General features: G+C 32.1%; 2 protein-coding genes across 3 annotated transcripts in view; one reads left to right on the forward strand and one right to left on the reverse strand.

The window, feature by feature from the left end:
• LOC148284981 (uncharacterized) overlaps window positions 1-19,637 on the reverse strand; it is a 168,743-nt gene that overhangs the window by 135,373 nt on the left and 13,733 nt on the right. The window lies entirely within an intron of this gene.
• Window positions 745-13,617, forward strand: LOC148284983 (uncharacterized). Of its 2 annotated transcripts, none has more exons than XM_088231667.1 (5): window positions 745-805; window positions 2,248-2,443; window positions 6,572-6,771; window positions 9,223-9,392; window positions 10,995-13,617. In XM_088231667.1, the coding sequence occupies exons 2-5, from the start codon at window positions 2,254-2,256 to the stop codon at window positions 11,191-11,193; spliced, it is 759 nt and encodes a 252-aa protein (XP_088087793.1). In that variant the 5' UTR covers window positions 745-805; window positions 2,248-2,253; the 3' UTR covers window positions 11,194-13,617. The 2 variants fall into 2 exon arrangements, with proteins under 2 accessions (XP_088087793.1, XP_088087799.1); XM_088231673.1 differs by having other exon boundaries at window positions 745-999; window positions 10,995-11,510.

Here is a 19,637-nt window from a genome sequence, read left to right on the forward strand (position 1 = left end):
CATTATGAAGAGAGTGGAATTGAGAAAAACAATGTATGAAAATGTTTCAGGAGTTTACTTTTTGAATAATATCTGAAATAAAAGATTTTAGATTTTTTTTACTATTTTTTATTTTAAATTAATTTATTTACCTTTACGGATTAATATATTTATTTTACAAAAATAATATGTCATATTTTATTCATATTCTGTTGTTGATAAGAGTATTTTTTACACCTTTTGAAAAGTTTGTCTGAGTCTTTTGTTTAGTTTTGTCTGGTAGTTTATTGTATAATTTCAGTGCCTGATTTATTAGTCTCAGTTGTCCTTCTTAAATTTTTAAATATTTTATGTGTATTTTACAAACACTTTTTCTGTGAAATAACTCGATTAATTAAAAAGTTTCTTCGTTTGTCATATTAATGCCGCCTCCTTGTCAGAAACAAACGAAAAATATGTGAAAAATTACAATAAATCTCGTACGCCGTCTCCAGTAGTTCAAGAGTACTGAAAACGGAAATTCGTTTGACCAGAGCGTTTTGATGTGTGTTGAAAAACCAACAGTATTCCGGTATCGCACCAGCCCATGTAACAGCCCATATACCAGCTCTGTCAGCCGCAAATACCCTCTTCTAGACGTTCGCCAATAGGTATTTGCCAGCGTACTGGAGAGCGTATTGGCCAACGTGTAGAGCTGTCTTAATATGGATATCTATAGCCGCCACTCCCATGCTATACTACTCAAATAGACTTAGGTTTCGATTCAGTGTTATTTTAATATCTTACGGAGTGGGCCGCGCTACGTACGTCCCGTTTAAAATATAAAGTCAGTACCCTATCCATTTTAATTAAAAATAATATTATTCTAAGTTCAAAAACCGTTTTTATTTAAGCTTATTTATCATATGAATGAGTTTTTTCTAACGCTTTCTACAGTGAAATAGTGCTAAATTGTATGTTATTAAACTCTTAAATCAAAAGATCCGTCTTGGTAGTTATGTGAATTATTATGAATATTAGGTAATTGTCTCGATTGATGTTGTATCAAACAAAAACGAATAGTTTAAAATCATATGTAAAAAAGGAATTAGAAGCATCTCTTACACGAAATTTTAGAATAGAATTTGTTCAATTATGAAGTTAATCAAATTTACAATTGCGTGGCAAATTATTATATCATAAATATTTGGGGTATTAATTAAACTGCAACATAACGAGTATTAAAATGCACATTTGTGGTTCTATAGTATCGTGGTTAATGGTTAGCCTTCTGAGTGTGGTTTTGGTTTCGGATAATATAACGAGCTTTGTTAACATTATACACTGTGAACATTCGTGTGATTAGTGTAACGCATTTACATAACACTTTATTTTCACATTTTATTGCCCTTTCTTTTGTCAATAGAAAGCAATATACATATGCTTGAAATACCAATCCAGGGACATTAAAATAGTACAAAAAAATAGCACCTTTTAAATAAATATTCGTTTCAACCATGTTGGTAATCGAACCCAAAACCTTAACATAGCAGCCAAGCGTGCCAACTACTAGAACACGAAGTAGAATTTATGTTTAACAAACAACCAAATCAAACAGCTAATATTAAACATAAATTGAGTACAGTACATAGACCCATGGATACGCAGGTTTAAAAATAAACAACAAATTAATTTAACAGAAATTTCGACATTGACTTTATTAAAAATGTTAATGAATGAAATTTTAGACTTGGAATTATTTGTAACAACTTTTATCTCGTTTTGATAAGCTGAATTCATTTTGTAAATTGGTAGTCAGATGGCGGAAGGCTCCATCTGTAATTTTAAAGTATGTTTAGGAGAGCTGAAATAATACTCAATTTCAAAAGTTGAATTCACAAACAAAAATATTTTAGTGTTACTTTTCAATAAAACATTACCATTGTAAATGATACTGTTATTTTATTATTTTTCTATGTGTATTCACTGAAATATTTATTGAAACTTTTGAAAACTAAAAACCTGAAAAAATTACAGATGATACCTTTTGCCATCTGGCTACCGAATTATTAATTCATAAATAAATAAAACTTGTTTATTCTTTTGTTGGTATATTGAAAACATCTACTGGATAAAACATTCAAAGATTCAAGTATGCATATTTCTTATAATCTACTGTCAACCGACGAATACTCAAAAGTTTTTATTTTGCCATTTATTCAGTTTGATGAACGAAAAGTTCTACATTTTGAAAGTGGTTTAATACATAAATTTATTCACGCATTTAAGGTAACCATGTTTTCGCAAACGTGGCGTCGTCCGACAGTGCCCAACCACCCGGAAGTTTGGAGAACATTCGAGAAGACCAAAGACGGGAAAACCTTAAAGTTTAAGATCCAAACAGCCACAGACGAAAATTTTAATGAGATGATAGATATGATGACCAACGTTTACCTTCCGGGGGAAGTTATAAATCGTTCGGCAGGTAAATCGATATACCTTCTTCTTTTTCCTCATCCCCACATAGTCAAATATTTAAATACTTATTTTCTTAAAGTTATTTTAATTTTTTCGATTGGGATATTATGGTGAATGTCGCACAGTACGTAAAGAGGTCACTTAAACTAACCAATGACTGATCACAAGCCTAATAAATGTCTTTACTTTTATATTCTGTTGTAAAAATGTCCCCTTTCGCGTGACAAGAAATAAGTATTTGTTCCATCTGCCAGTCTGTAGCACTAACTATGCACAACACTCTTTCCTCGATCGTTCTTGCTCTAACTATAATGCTTTTTTTTCATCTATAGATATGTTTTACATGCTCCTTAATTTATTTAAAAATAAATTAAGACTCCATATTTCTGGCTGCGATACGATTCCACGTACTATTTAATGATACTCACACTAACACACACCTGAGCACTTACTCCTACACTAATACACATAAACACACATCTACACTTACTCTCATACAAATACACATATACACACCCTTTTGAAGTAACACAAATTAATAATATTTATGATCCTTATTTAGAAACTTTGCTGGTATGTCTTTAAACTACATTTTGTATGTTACTATATCACTGTCGACTGTTTGTTTCTTTAAAATAAATAAATAAAAAGTGTTCATATCCGTTGATATATGAGGGTATAGAAGTGGTATAAGAAACAAACTTAGAAACTCTCCACCATAAACGAAAAATTAGTTATTGATGCCAAAATAAACAATACATAAAAACCTACCTACCTAAATTACAGCGTAATTTAAAACCGTCTCTAAATCTTGCAAAAAATACAATTATACTACTTGACACCGCAAACTTAGCACTCTCCATTGAGTTTGTGTTTCATAATTAAAAATATCACAATTATTTTTTCAAAGTTTTTCGCAAATTCCTCAGTAGCTTCTTCAACTGATTGCTTAGTTTGCTTCATTTAGACTCATATATATGTACATTATTCAATCCATTCAATTTTTAAATTATTTTTTTTTGTATAGTAATATGTACACCAATGTGTATTTTTTTAGTGTTATGTATTCAAAATACTGTTATAAAAGTAGACATTTATCGGAAAAAACAATGATTTAAAAAGATATAAAACGCAGAAAAGAAAATTGTGCAGGTTAGTCAATTATTCAGTATTTTGTGTACAAACATTTGGATAAACTCAAAATGTTGTAATATAAATTATAGATTGTCTTAAAACATATATGTTTTAATATCGATAAAAATCGGAAAATTTACTCAAAATACATTCTTAAACAATAAATTGTATAAATGAATATTGTAAATTATAAATTAACTAGTAGATAGCAATGTTATTTTTTATTTTGCATAAAAATGTCTGCCTAAAAACTGGTTGTACTTAGTTAGGCAGACTAGACATGATCTAGAGAAATCTATTACCTATGTAGTAGATAAAGTGATTGTTATTTTTGGTAATAAACCATGATTATTATTATTATTATTATTATATATACTCTAAAATTTTAGGTTTATTCTAAGAACCTACCAATATTTATAATTATAAACTAGAAATTTATGTAAGTAACCCTTCCTTAAAAAAAGACATTTGTAAGTAAACAATCCGTTGCTTTTTAGTTTTAAAAAAATGTAGATCATTTGCAAAACAAAACTAATTATAATTTACAAATGTTGTTTCTAAAACAATGTAAGAGGTACGATGTTCATGTTTTTTTCTCAAAATGTAAATTCAATAAAATACGGCTCCTACATTACGTTCATGCACGCTTTTAGTTGTATTACTGCTTGGTCAATTAAGTTTGATCAAGATAAATAAATGTAATTGCTCTTAGCATAGGGGCACAGATATTTATTTTCATTAACAGGAAAGGAATTAACACCCATAAATGAAAAAGTATCCCGAAATTTCTCCTACTTTAACACAAAAAAAGCAAAAATATGTGCGCGATGAAAATTTTAAAAATCGGTTTCTCGCACTAAGGTATTTGTAGTGAACTAAAAAATATTTGAGCCTTAGCCTTTGTCCAAAATTGAGAGTTGTCGAATGGTACTTAGAAAACGATTAAAAAATGGATTTAAAAATCTAATTATATCTGCTACTTAAAAATAAAGGAGATAAAATACTTAGTAACTGAATTTATATATATATATATATGTATACATATAAGTATAAAGTTTCACTTTAATTTTAATAAATATTTTTTATGTGTAAAAACTGTTATATATATATAAATATATATGTATACACATACGTATAAAGTTTCACTTTCACTTTAATTTATATTTTTTAAGTGTAAAAATTTTTCGGTAAACGTAAAAAAATACTGTAACTTTTTATTAGTATGTAGGTACCTAGGTACTTGTTAATGATTGAATTCTAAAACATGAAATTATTCATTTTCAATCTTGGAACTCTGTTTGCAACTGTCAAGCTCTTTTCTTCTTTCCAACAGTGGTGCACTTTATGTAGGAATATGAATTTTTTAAATGTATTATATGTCAGTTATTATTATTTTTGTCTTACCAAAAATCCAGTAAAAAAAAATAATGAGTAGAAATTATAAGGAATTTTAGGAACGAATCTGATTGGAATCCATTGAAAATGATTGTTGTTTGTAAACATTCAAATACAAACTTTTTTATGTACAAAAATAACACCCTATCAATTTTTTAATAGATGCGGTAGGACGATGAATAAAACATTTAGGTTTCAAACTTTTTTCTAAGGATTTAATTGAAGATTTTAAGGGCTTTAAATACGCCCAGCGTAAAGCCCGTCATTTTGAAATAAGCCGCACGTAAATCGATTCAGTAGTTATTTAATCTTTTGAGGATACACATACAAATATTTTCTTCTTACACACAGAGTTTCATGGCTGGACTGCGAAACTCCAGAGAAACATTCTTTACGTCAAACTTTTTAAAAAATCCTTATATTTTAAATATGTAAAAAACATTTTTGAGTATATTTTTTTTGTAATCTCAAAAACAAGTAAATACTTAATTTTTCGGACAACCATCCCTTCCACAAACCTTTACCCATTCCCCTATCCAGCCGCTTCCCTTGTCTGCGGCCGGCGCGTATCGCTTCGTTGGTCAAATACGATTTTTAACTTCTTTTTTTTTGTAGGGGCGGGATAGAGGTTGGAAAAAGAGATGCTATTCCAAAAAAAAAAGATTTAGTCCATTTTTAAATTATAAAAGAGAAATATTTCGAAAATATAAGTTTTTAAATGTTCCTCTGAAGTTTCGCGTTCTGACCCTGAAATATCATCTAAAGATTAAGAAGAATCCACCCAGAAATGTCAGTAGAAACACTAAATGTACGAAAAAAAAACAAAAAAAACTCATTTACTGATACTTACATTATGACCAATTAAGCATGTAGATCAGGGTTTCCCAAAAATGGGTAATTCTTAAAGTAAATATAAATATTCAAAATGTTATTACAACATTGATTGTTTATTTGGTTATCATCACAATTCACATAAAAATATGAGTGAATAAAATTCTCGATGAAGACGAATTTCGAATTCTTGAATCACAGATTTTTCTGATATTAGGCACATGGTGAGTTAAATTATTTCATGTTTATATATCTGTTGTGGCATCGAGCCTGTTCTGCACATTGATTTTGGTGCAGCATAAGTATAAAATCATTCTTCTCAAAAATCTGTTGTGGAAAACGGAAGTAAAATAATGATTGTTAGCTTGTTTAGACACATTCGTACTTTTAATTCAAATCAAAGTAACTAATTAAATCGACCAGATTCTAATAATCACTTGCCCTTAATCCGACTTTATCTGTGTGGGAAATGGATTCCAAACCCGGAATCGTTCTTACTTGTTTTGGGTTTTTTAAATATTTTTTAGTTATTTTTTTTTTTTTTTTAATAAAAAAAATATAAGCGTTCTTATAATTTACCCTAATATTTCAATTTTGGTAGCCATTTTCAACGATGTTCCGTGGAACATAAATTGGGAAACCCTGATGCAAATATATAGAAAATCACGTTTTACGTCTTATTTTTGTTTTTGATACAAATTTGAATAATTTTAATTCTTAACTTATACCCTCGTTTTTACATTTCAATAACCTTATTTTCCCATACATCTTCTAGGTTGCGATAAATCTCCCGAGTTCATAGCATGTACAACAGAACTAATTCGACAGATTTTAGTTCCTCAAAATACGATGTTGGTATGTCTGTTGGATGAAACATCTAGTAACGCTGATGGATCAAATGAAAAACATAAACTTGTTGGATACAATATGTGTGGCGTTTGCAGGGAAAACGAAGAAATGGATTTAACAGATGTGGTAAGTATTGTTTACCTAATTAGTTCAAATCAACTAACTTCGCCTTACTTTTAAGTTTTACTGAAAACCCGTGAAGCTGTTTTAATGCTCAGCTTCCACATGCAAAAATAATTCATTAATATTTACCTTTAAATATAGTATGTGAAGTTCACAATCAGATGTAGAGGATCTTTCTGGTATTCGCCCGGTTTCTAATCTTCGTACCGTATCAAAAATACTAGAATATATTGTATCTCATAAGCTCGTTAATTATATCTAGCAGAATTCTCTATTTAAAATAACAGTATTGCACATAAAACGTCCGTCTACATAAGAACAACGTGCTGCAGTACATCAACTTTTTTCCTACCATGAAAACAAGAAAAACAAAGAGATGCGGCCTATGAAAAGACCACTGGGCGTGGTAACAGAAGTCAGCCTAAAGAGTCAGCTCAACTAAGTCAACCTTGTCAACCCAGTCAACCAAGTCAACCCAGTCATGCAGTAAATATGTTCCAGCATGTAGTCCAAGTGCAGTCAGTTCAATTCATTGTCGCGATTACTCTAGTGTTCCGTAAAAGTTCCATATATTTATTCGCCATGTAATAAATACACCTTGGAACACCGTGTTCTCTGTCAATCTCTAACTGGGGTAGGAGCTTCAACCCTCGACCAGTTTAATCCTACACATATACAAATATTTGCCGGACGATGCCACTCGTCAATTACAAAATACATTTGCAATGTATAGAGCCGAGTATTGTGATGATATCTACGTAAGACTTCCAATGAATAAAATTACTCGCCTGCAGTCTGTATTCGCAACAAAACTTATTTTAGTCATATCACTCCACAACTTAGGGAATTACACTGGGTTCGTTTTCCACAGAAGGTGGAATACAAACTCTGTTGGCTTATGCATAAGTCACTTCAAAATTTATTCTGCTCCAGAATATCTAAGAGAACTATGCATTAAATATAAACTATCTGACACACTTATATTATTAGCTAGTCTTATGCTTAGATCAGCTACATCTACGGGGATAAAAAAGGTTATTATACCTCTACGCAACCAGCGCGCTAAATACGACGAACACGGATTTCTGATCGACGGCTCCATGGCATGGAATGCTCTCGCAGCAGAAGTGCAAAACTGCAAGAGTAAAGTGATGTTTCGGAATAAACTTAAAACCCGCTTTTTCTCTAAATCATGTAAATAAATTCGTGTCATGTTTTAACAAAATAAATAGTTTTGCTTGAATTATTGAAGAATTTAAGTTAAATTTACATTCATAGAATCCCTATTTAAATCGCCCTTGAGGTATTGAATTATGAATATTGCGATGTATAAGTTCTCCATACTAATAATTATAAGTATGATAACAATGTTACAAATCAAAAGTGCAAAAACTGTAGTAAATAGGAAATAAAGTTAATACAATTTTTAAGTAAAAATATGTTTGATCACCAAAAAAAAACTTTTTTATTAGAAATCTTATTGGTAAATTAAATCCCTTATTTTCTAAAGACTATATTATCTTGCTTTTGAACATTGAATACATTTTATTGGAATGGCACTTGAAGGAAGAAAAAACAGAAGTGACCCCTCTTAATACTTGTTTTCCCGGAGCCGTGTAAACACGTGATTATATAACTACGCGTTGTGTCCCAGTCCCGTGTTTTCAGTGCATTTTATTGACATCTAATCGCTTTTATTAGTACTTTTTCACTGCTGGTTAACTACGTGAAAACACGGGACCGGGACACAACGCGTAGTTCTTATAATCACGTGTTTACACGGCTCCGGGATACAAATCACAAAAAAAGAAATGAGACGATGTAGGTATAAGTGCGAATATTGCAATGTGGTTCTCCATAAAGGCTAATGTTGGCAAAACTATCATACAAAAATGACTTATTGAATTGTTTCAAATAAATTTTAGAAATTAAAATTGATTAAACTTAGTATTTTCATAATTATGTCACGTTTAAGAAACGCTTCACAAAGCATAAAATTTCACAAAAATGGGCCGGGCACAGGGTAAATTCTATGTGTATTCGGCCGGTTACTCAAAGTGTTTATATAATCATAGTTTTATTTTTGCATTTCATCAATATAATCAATTAATTTAAACCAGAAGTACCTTCGAGGAAATGATGAGTATCTTTGACAGAAAGCGCTAAATGATGGCACACACACTATAAAGGTACACAGGTAAAGAAGGACGATAAGCATAAGAGTCAAAATTGAAGCAGTTAACTTGCTGTGACCCTCTTGAAGGACTTTTGACATCTTCACATAATACATATTTTATAAATTTTATAACACTCGAAAACGTGACGAGCTTAGTATTACACTCCCCTACTCGCTTTCTGGAATACAGTTACTATTATTAATATTTCATTAATTCTAGGGCAATTATGATAATCTCAACAATTGTATAATCTTTTGATCTATCTTATCAACTTTAGGTGCAAATTGAAGCTGGCGCAAATTTGATAGCGATTTGGTTAGAAACGAAGAAGCATTTACCCGATGTTTTCGAAAAAAGTGGAGTCAAGGAGTACATTGGGTCCCTGGGACTATGCGTTTCCCAAGACTATAGAGGAATGAGTATTTCAAAAGAAATATTACTTGCCAGGTATAATTTTATATATTTTCTAGCTTTTTTTTTATCTCTACTCAGTGTACATTAAACACAACCAAGCATGTTACTAATTAAACAAAACATCATCAAAAAACAAAGCCATAGCTGAAAATAACAAAATGACAAAATAACAAAAGCAAAACCGAAACAAACCATTGTTGTAGCGTCTAATGGACAGAATTATTTTGTAAATTCTCCAATCGTCAGACTACACCGGCTTGAAAATGAGAATGGAGAAATTGATGTTTTTTTTTCCATTATCAGTTTTAAGAGTAAAAATCTTACGGCGGTAAAATCAAAACAATTTTCATTATTAGAGCGCTTTAAACATCACTTTTTCTATTTTGCTAACCTACACTTTAATAATATCTCTTGTAAACATATTTTTTTCCGTAAAACTGTTTTAATTTTTCAACACATTAAATTGAGTGGCATCGAACTACTTATGTGCAATATTTTTTCTTTATACCTATAAAGCAGAAAGTTATTTGATGCTTTATTGTAATTCTTATTTTTTAGATAAGTTCCAACATATTTACTTGTTATACCATAAAACGCTTTAACATTAATTTTATACATTTTATGTAAAAACCCTTTGGGCGTGTATTTATCATAAAAAATAAATGTGTTATTTTACTAACTCGTTTTTAAATAAAACTAACGGTTTTGTTATAGAAAAAGTGTGTTTAGTTTTTTCCACTTTCATTCAAAAATTTCACCAATGACCCGGTTTCATTTGTTATTTCTTTCACCATTCCTAATTTCTGACAATGACAATGCGTATTTATTTTTGTATACTGGCTTGATATTTTTTATTTAAATTTGGTGTTTCAGCAAAAGTAATGATTTATTCAATTTGTGAATACACTGCTTTGTTATAATACTGAAAATATGATTCCAGCTGGCAAATCGTTTTGTACAAGATTCTATAAGTATATTATGTACATCACATAACCGAATATCGCACGCTATTACACTGGCTCAGTATCAGGCAAAGAAAAAACATTCACATTTTATCACTTCTTCACAATTTTTTAAATAATCCCACTTCGCCTGTTTATCTGAGAGAGCTTTTCCAACCTCTATCACAACACGGTATATGTCTTTGTTCTAGTAAAGAAAGAACCCTTTTAATACCCTTTCATCGCTTTAATTTTCTTGCTTCCTTTTTTACAGTAGTAGCTGCTCGATTGTGGAATAACCTACCCACTAATGTTAAAGACGCCCCTTTTTTATTTACATTTAAGTCAAGATTAAAATGTCACTGTCTAAATACTTAAGTTGTTCCTTAATCCTTCTTCATTTTTCCCATCCCCTCTCCTCTCTTCATAGTATAGTGTTAATTTTTATATTTTGTTAATCTTTGTTTTTAATTTCGTACAAAATCTAAGGAATCAATGTGTCCATATACATGTTGTTTTCTCAAACTGAACTGTTTGGGTAGGTAGGAAAAAATTGCCTTAAGAAAATATGCCCGCCCTTATATGGATATAAATTGTATATGTATATAAAGTGTGAAATAAATATATAAGCGTTATATTCAATATTCTATATACATTATTCAGCTGTTCATACAAACTTTATTTTTATCTTCAGGATCGCTCTTTGTAAAGCATTGGGAATAAAAGCTACCTCATCATTATTCACTGGTCCCCCCTCCCAAGCTGTAGCAAAGAAAGCTGGGTTCAAAGAAGATGGCTCTCTGAATTACACAGACATAGAGGCTGCAGTTGGAATTAAAATTCTTAACCCAGAGTGTCCTTCAGTAAAACTTCTTACGTGCATTGTTGACTAAACACAAAATTACAATCGCAATTTAATAATAGTACCTAAAATATAAGTCACTACATAGAGCAATAACATTGATATCAGGTCAATCGACCTATCCAAGTGATGTGCAATAACCTACTTAAAATTACTATCAAAATACGTTACTTAAATTACGCAAAAGAGATTAACAAAAGTGAAATCGCAATGGAAACGTGTTTATAATGAGGAAGTTTATTTTTTTATTTTATTTGTTTATTGGCAATTAAACTAAGTCAAAAATTATCAGCGCTATGATGTTTTAAAGAATTGTATTTCTGAAATAAAAACGCGTGTGACGTCAAAGGTTCTCTTTCGCTTATTTTTGATCAGTTCCGCCCATTGGTCTAGTGACGGCAAGAAAACTGGAAATTTTACATAACTCTCATATCATTGGTTGATTCAAATGAACCAGTGACGTCGTTCAAAGTAGTTCTTTTTTATTAGAATATTTTTTTATATGTTTTTCGTACATTTTTAGGGAACTTTTTTTTTTTGCTGGTGGTAAATCCAAACTGCCTAACAAGGGATAGTTTCCCCGTTTTAAGGCAATAAATAATGTATTTTATAAAAATATTAAAAAAACAATTACAATTTTACTATAACCTCTATATCCTTAATCCTAAGTCATTACCAGTAAAACTAGAAATCAGCTTACGTCCTTCTAAATCGGACAATTTATTTGACTCCCTCCGACCCATACAGATTAAAAATGCAATCAACACCTTCCTCAGCCTGACAATATTTAATAATTTCCATACAATTAAATGCTCCAATATTTACCGCGCGCAAGAAAACTTTTATTATTTAAGTTCCTTGTTGGATCTGTTACATTTTTTTATTATATAAATACATATATATATATATATGTTTTTAAAGTAATTTATGTAATGTCACCACCGGTCGATAAAACTGTGTCTTGGGGGCCACTGTCGGATTTTTTTTTTCTTGCTGACATTTTGTAAAGGATTGATGTCAATTAAAAATACAGATATTAAAAAAAATGTGAACTCATATTTACATACAAACACCTCAAAAAGTTTATCATAACGTCACATAATGGCTATAAAATTACTCTTGCGTTATGTTGTTATTTACGACGTTGGCCCTTTTAGACCCAAGAAACAAATAATTATTTTTAAATGCAATTGGTGTGTAAATTTATAATATAAACAAAAGACTAGTTGTACTCAAATCCATGAATTCAGAACAAGCAATGATGGGTTTCATGGATTTTTGGACATCTTCAAGACTTAATTAAAAAATATAATAACTATACCAGTCTCAAAGATGATGCAAAAGCGATAAAACTGGTCACTGGTTATTCCTAATTTGAGGATTTAGGTGTCATTCGTCCTTTATTTTTATAATAAAATAAAATCAATTCCACCAGGAGTGTTAACCGCCAAATATAAATGTTAAATAGTAAGTAATCATAAATAAACATTAAATTCTGAGCGTTCTAATTATCACAATATTGTATTTTTACTCAAATATTTAAGTTTATCGGTGAAAGGATATCATTGTTATTACCATAAAAATATGACAAGACAATTGAAACAGAAAGTAGAGAAACCAGTCACTGGTTATTGTTTGTCAGCCTCGTGGTTTAGTGGTCAGCATGTTTACCTACCATGCGAGAGGCCTCGGGTTCGATTCCCGACATGGTTGACATGAAATTTTTATTTCAAGAGGTATTTTTACACCAAGATATTTCATGGTCCCTGGACTGGGATCTGAACTTTAAGCCTGATAATCTTACTCTCATGTAACAAAAACAAAACTGACTAAGATATGCTAAAGGAAATTATGGTTTACTAGTTTTTTTCTACAATAAGTATTGTTATTGTTCAAAAAACATAAATGTTGTATTCTTATTTCTGAAAATCATTTATAATTCTGGACAAATATCATGTGTTTATGATTAAAATAATTTTGAAATAAAGTGCCGGGGCGCAATTATAAATCTTTCCTATCCTTTAGAGAGTGGTTAATTTTGGGATATTTATTTTTTCCATGCGGCAAATTTTTGCTTCATATGCCACACTGATGATTAAACGTAAAAAAATATGAACACGTGAAATCAAGCGTGATGATTTACATTTAGAACATTATTGCGACCTTAAGCATTACCCAAAACACTTAATTAGGTTGAGTTGACCAAACCGCATTAGTTTTATTTCCGTTTTTGAAGCAGTTTCATACACCATTTGACGTTTAATCATCAGCGAGGCCATTATATGAAGCAAAGTGTCATCGTATGAAAAAAGAATAATTTTTAAATTAATCACTCTCCAGGGTCTAGGAGGAAGAGAAAATCCGAAATACCACCCCTGGTTATGTTATGTTGGTTATCTTACTTTGAGCTAATTATTATTTTTATCTCATTTCCAATAAAATAATGAAAACCGTCTGTTCTTTTTTTATTTCATAGTATATTTATTATATTATCATTTTTATAAAGTGTGTTTTTTAAAAAAAAAAGAATTTATTTTATTAATATGTACATTTTTATTCAAATGTATAAATCTTTTACAGTGGGTACACAAAAAAATTCATGGCATGAAAATTATCCGCAATATAAAGGTATACACATAAATACCCAGTGTAACTAATTAATTCATACGCCTAGGTACTCTATATCAATTAGCCCCGTTATTTGCCGCGCAATTGCAATGTTGCCGGAACTGCTTTTTTCGAGATAAGGTTTAACAACCTAGCGTGATGATTTCTTCTCTCTCGAAAATTCAGGCAGGAAAGGCAGGGAAGTATCCCCATTGTTAAGGTAAATTAATAAAAATAAAAATATTGTAGAAAAAAAAAATATTTAGGTATCAGTTGGGTATAACTGGAAGTTAATATTATTAGGTTTTAAACAAATCATTCAAGTGATGGCCCTCATTGTTAATGCACTGCTGCTGTAGCCGGTTTCTGAAGTTCTGCATAACTATGCAAAGCATCTGTTTCGGGATGCGGCCTACTTTAAGACGTTTTGCATGCTTCGAGGCTTTTGGAATCCTGGGTCGATATTTATACACCTCACTCTTGAGGTAGCCCCATAAAATGTAGGCACATGGAGTTATATTCGGCGAGCGCGCGGGCCATGGAATGTCACAGAACCGGAAGATCAAGCGCCCGGGGAAGATTTCCCTCAAAACAGTGATTGAATTTCTAGCAACGTGGGCTTTAGCAATATACTGCTGAAACCACACTAGTCCCAAATTTATAAGTTGAATTTGCCGTTCAATAAATTGTTGGATCATTTTTACATATTGCTCAGAATTGATGGTAACAGCATGATTGTTTTCCTCAAAGAAACATGGCCTAAAGATGCCTTTGCTGCTGATTGCACACCAAACTGTCTCTTTGTCACTATCAATAGGCCTCTCACAATTTTCACTGCAGTTTAACCTACTTTTATAACGCATAGATTGCTTGTTGACACTTCTAGAAATGTGGAAGTGCACCTCGTCACTAAACAAAACACGTGCATCTTGAGGCAAGTTTTGAATCAAAATTTCACACGCCTGTAATCAGTTTTGTCGGTCTTATTCAGATCTTGAAAGATGACCATATTTTATGAATGAAAGAAAAGGTCATCGTGGAGGATTCGAAGCACAGTACGGTTAGAAAGTGCCAGGGTGGACGCATGCTTGCGGGCAGAACGCTTAGGAGACTGCAAAATCGATCTTCTTACTTGCTCAATTTGAGTTTGACTGGTCCGCTGAGCCCATACTTTGTTTTGCCAAACACCACCATACGCACCGAAGGTCTTCTTTAGTACAAAATTTTTCGGTCTAAAACAGTGTTTCAGGGGAGTATTCGATAACGAGTAAACATCGCGCGCTGTACTGCAACGAAAGACTTGTTTTTGGGGAAAATGCACATCGACGGCAAAAGCACGTATCTCATTCGATCAAGCCATGTCTACAACTTACGGTAGTACTAACGGAAGCTTCCGCTGCCACTGCGTCATTAAAGCTTATCCTCGCTCTTTCAACAAATCTTCTTCCTTTACAACGCCACTTTGAAAGTAGTGGTATTCCCCTGCTCTACCCTGTATCAACTCTTTTCTAAGATGTCAAAAAATAGTAAACAGTATCAGTGCGCATAATTGATTGATAAAACAAAATAATTCATAAAGCGTAATTAGAACATTCACTTGATCGACTAGTCAGTTATAGCCGTAATGGCCAGTTAGAAGCAAAAACAATCGCCAAGATAGTCGGTAAAAATGTATAATTTATCTTACTTTTAAGCGGATTTTCTTTCCTTTTTTTATACGATAATTTTTAGATATTCTGTTTTTAGCTTTCTATAATTCGAAGTCTCTTTAATCCCCGTAACTCATTTTTTTTCAGTAGAAAATTATTACTGATCATTTATTTAATTATTTTAATACCTTTATCTTTGTCTGTATTTTTTTCCATTCAGAAATAATTATTAATTTAAATGATCTTCTTTATCTTTTTCTTTTTATTTGTCTATATTTTTTTCCATTCAGAAATATTTTTTTTGTCGTACCAACAGTTTTATTTTCTACAACCAATTTTTTTCTTAGTAATCTCTCACAGTTTTTACTAAGTTTTTCCGCTTGGAAGACTAGAAAAAAGCCGACGAGATATTTTTAAACTTCACGCCTGGGTCCATCCATTCAACGAATGTGGCGGATAGCAGTTTGCCTACTACATACTGCACACTGCATTTGAGGACACAAGTCACCTTGGCGATACCCATATACACGGAAAAGTTGCTCGTTGCCGAACGAGAAAAGCTGGCCGATGGAGCTCTCTGTAATTTGGTAACCTTGGAATCTTTGTGCTGAAAGAAAGTAATCCAGAAATACATTATATACAGTACATTGGATTGAGAAAAGAGGGAAGTGAATTCTTTACTGACTGAGATTAAGCTGATTGGACATGACCAATTCGCCAAAATAATTTTTGAAAAAAACTGTTGAAAATCTTTGAAATTCTTATTCGAAGCCACCAGATCTGTAAATCCGACAGGACCTATAACAGGGCGACGGACAGAAGCGAGAAGCTCAATTTGTTAATCATAGAGAGTAGAAAAGAGACAAGACCACAGGATGTGTTCAAAAGACTGATTAGGATATTCGCAGCAGCACGAAGGGGAATCAACAGTATTAAAAACAAGTCATTTGTAATAAAATTTACTATCACCTGATAAAAACTGCGTAGTCCAATAATCAGAGATAGCCCAAGAAGATTTTTAGCGATGACGGATTGAAGGGAAAAAAAGAAAGGTATCCTTCCCGGCCAAGCATCAAGAAAATCATTTAAAGACGTTTTTTATATTCAATTGAGACATTCTTTCAGTGTGAATTCGAATGTGGCATATAACTAATAATTTATTTATAACCGATTTCTAAAGTGTTACAATTACGGTGTATGACTAGTTGTTGATTTCAAGTTGGTCTATAGTAACTAGTAACAATTATGGATAAATCAAATATTTTTGTTAGATAATAATCTAACCATTCAATCATAAAAATAATCGCATTGTTTGGATGATATTTACGATTTTGCGCATAGGTACTAGTAAATGGGTAGTAGGTTCCTATAACGACACTTCACGGGCCAAACATAAGTACATCGTTGAACCCGCAATAAAGAAACCAAACAAATGCCGGTATGATTTTAGTGATCGTGTCTGCTGCGGGGAAACTGTTTTCCCAGAAAAGGGGAACATTGTGGGAGGAAGGGTTTATATCTGCTACAGAAGGCAACCGCCACAAAAAGAAGAATATGTTTATCTTAGTAAAAGCTTCTATGTAAATGTATTGTTTCCCTTTATCTCTGTACCCGTAAAAGTATTTTATTTTCTAGGTATCTAAGTACACACAAACATGCATATCGTCACTCTAACTTGTAAATTCGTATATCCACAAATGGTCAATGTTATGGGGTGGCCTTGGTGGTCTTGTAGTAAAACTCTTATTTTTACTTAGTGTGGTATATTTACAAGATATACAGAAGAACAATAATAACAAGTGGACAAGTGTCTACAGAGGAGGCTAGCTGAAGAAAGACTGCTGGTCTAGGTATGTGGGGGTACCTTGTGGCCAGTAGGTAGATGTTGTATTGGGAACAATACAACCCTTACCTACACCCCTTACAGTCAAAAATGAAATTTTGGCGTTTCTGTTATGACATCGAATAATATATTTGTGGCTTTGGTCTAAAAGAGCTATTATCGTAAATCACATCATTACGGCAGAGTAATTTTACAGTTACTTTGTGACGTTATAACAAACTGATTGGGTTGTTTGAAATTATTTTCAATAAAAAAAAACATTACCACATAGGCAAGAAAAAAAAACTGACAATGGCCCTTTTAGACACAGATATATATCATCATCATCATCAACCGTCTCTTGTCCAATTGTGAACATAGGCCTCCCCTTTTAGTCTCCATATCTCGCTATCCTGAGCCAACCACTTCCTGCAACTCGACTTCCGACCCTTTTTCTTACCGTTTTGGGTCACCATTCCAGGATTTTTTTGGTCCATCTAGAGTCTGTGGTTTTGCATGACCAGCCAGCTCCATTTCTGGTTGGCAGCCCTGTGGACCACATCGGTGACATTTGTTATCTCTCTGATCCATGTATTGGTTTTTCTGTCTCTTAACGAAATACCCAGCATTCTCCTTTCCATGGCTCTCTATGCCCTTGATGCATTATATATATTTTTAATTATAGAAAAAAATACTTCGCTACAATTCGCTACTGAAGTAAAAACCGTTTAATTTTCTCCTGAAAAAATGTAAGTTCAGAATTTACGAGTTTTACAAGTTAGGTTGACTATATATTTTGTTATAAAAAAAATATTTTACAATACAAAAAGTTTTTAATAATTATTGTATTACAATAGAATACGCATATTCATTTACGTGTAACGCTTCTTCCGGTAAAATACTCGAGTAAAAATCGATCAAATATAATCCAATTTATAAAAGGATTTTATTACTCGTTCTTATTGATAAATATTACAACACATATGGAGATAATTTTGAGATGGTGAAGCAGAAGAAGTAAAAAATAATATTCATCTAACTATTTCAATTTTAGAGCCATCATCAAAGAGTTGTAAATAACTCACTATTGAAAAATGGGAATCAAATTGGGGGAGAGTGTAGTTCGAACCGCCGATCTCTGCTCTGTGAGTCCGTAACACCTAGCCACGGGACCACAACTCGATTCGAAATCCAATTAAAAATTACGTTTTTTACGCACAGTGTACCGTAATAATTGCCATTCCTCCCATTTTTAATCCCAATCTCCCATTGAAAAAGCAATTAATAACATACAAACATAGATATATTAGGTGTAAACATAAACTGTGTTGGTTTTTTTCTAAATAAAGGAAACAAGAGGACACAAAAAACATTAGATCAAATTCGTAAATAATTCATGGCATCTTCAGCGTACATTGCGCAAATATCGCGAAGAACTTAAGCAGGTTTATTTCCTAGATTGAACGCGAACAGAGGGGGGTGTCGAAAATGCTCACATTCGTCTACTTGACATTCCATTTTAAAGACTTGTAATGAAATAAAATAATAAGCGTAACGTAAAAGCAAATACAACATATTGTAGAGCAGAAAGTTTTCTTTCGAATTACGTATAATTTTTATTATTTTCAACAATGTTTGAGAATTTCCAAATGCTTGCAGACTGGCTGGATTTCCTCCCTATAGAGTTATTCATATTTAAATTTATTTTAACTGAGAGGGAAAAACATTTTTGAGAAGGGAATATGGAAGTCTAGGCATTTACAGGGCCTGTCATTGGCTGGTTTAAATGACCATTTTACACAATGCGTAACATTCACCATTCTGATTATGTTTGAACATCCACATTTCCTCAACTATTGCGGTTGAATGTTACACAGTGTGTAAAGTGAATACTTAAACCAGCCAATGACAGGTCATAAGCCCTGTAAATGCCTAGACTTACATATTTCCTTCTCAAAAATGTTTTTCCCTCTCTGTTGAAATAAATTTATCATTTTCTTTTACCTACGGCAATAATTTTTAAATTTGAAAGAAACGGAAAAAGCTTATGTAAACACTTAATTCTTAGTATTAGATGCACACAATTTATTAAAACAGATAAATAACTTACAAGAACGAATAAGGAATAAAGAGATAAGATACCGTACAAAGGTGACCGGTATTGCAGAAAGAGTGGAAGAGAAAAGTGGTAGTGGGCGGTTCATGTGGCGAGACAAGAGTTTGATAGGTGGACCACCAAGAAATTAAATTGGAGACTATACGAAGACAACAGGAAAGTAGATAGACCACAGAGGAGATGGACTGACGACATCGTTGAACTCGGGGGGCATGGCCGCATGGCAGGGGCGAATTCTCCCAATAATCAATTATTTGCAGCTTACCATATTTTTTTGACAT

This window comes from Micrasema longulum, unplaced genomic scaffold, assembly GCF_059751315.1.
Source record: "Micrasema longulum isolate JH-2025_06_02 unplaced genomic scaffold, ASM5975131v1 h1tg000071l, whole genome shotgun sequence".
In the NCBI taxonomy this organism is placed as follows: domain Eukaryota; kingdom Metazoa; phylum Arthropoda; class Insecta; order Trichoptera; family Brachycentridae; genus Micrasema; species Micrasema longulum.

Coding starts and splice junctions, on each gene's coding strand:
- LOC148284983 (XM_088231667.1), top strand. CDS start 2,254: ATGTTTTCGCAAACGTGGCGTCGTCCGACAGTGCCCAACCACCCGGAA. Junction 2,444..6,571: donor AGTTATAAATCGTTCGGCAG/GTAAATCGATAT, acceptor TACATCTTCTAG/GTTGCGATAAATCTCCCGAG. Junction 6,772..9,222: donor AAATGGATTTAACAGATGTG/GTAAGTATTGTT, acceptor TATCAACTTTAG/GTGCAAATTGAAGCTGGCGC.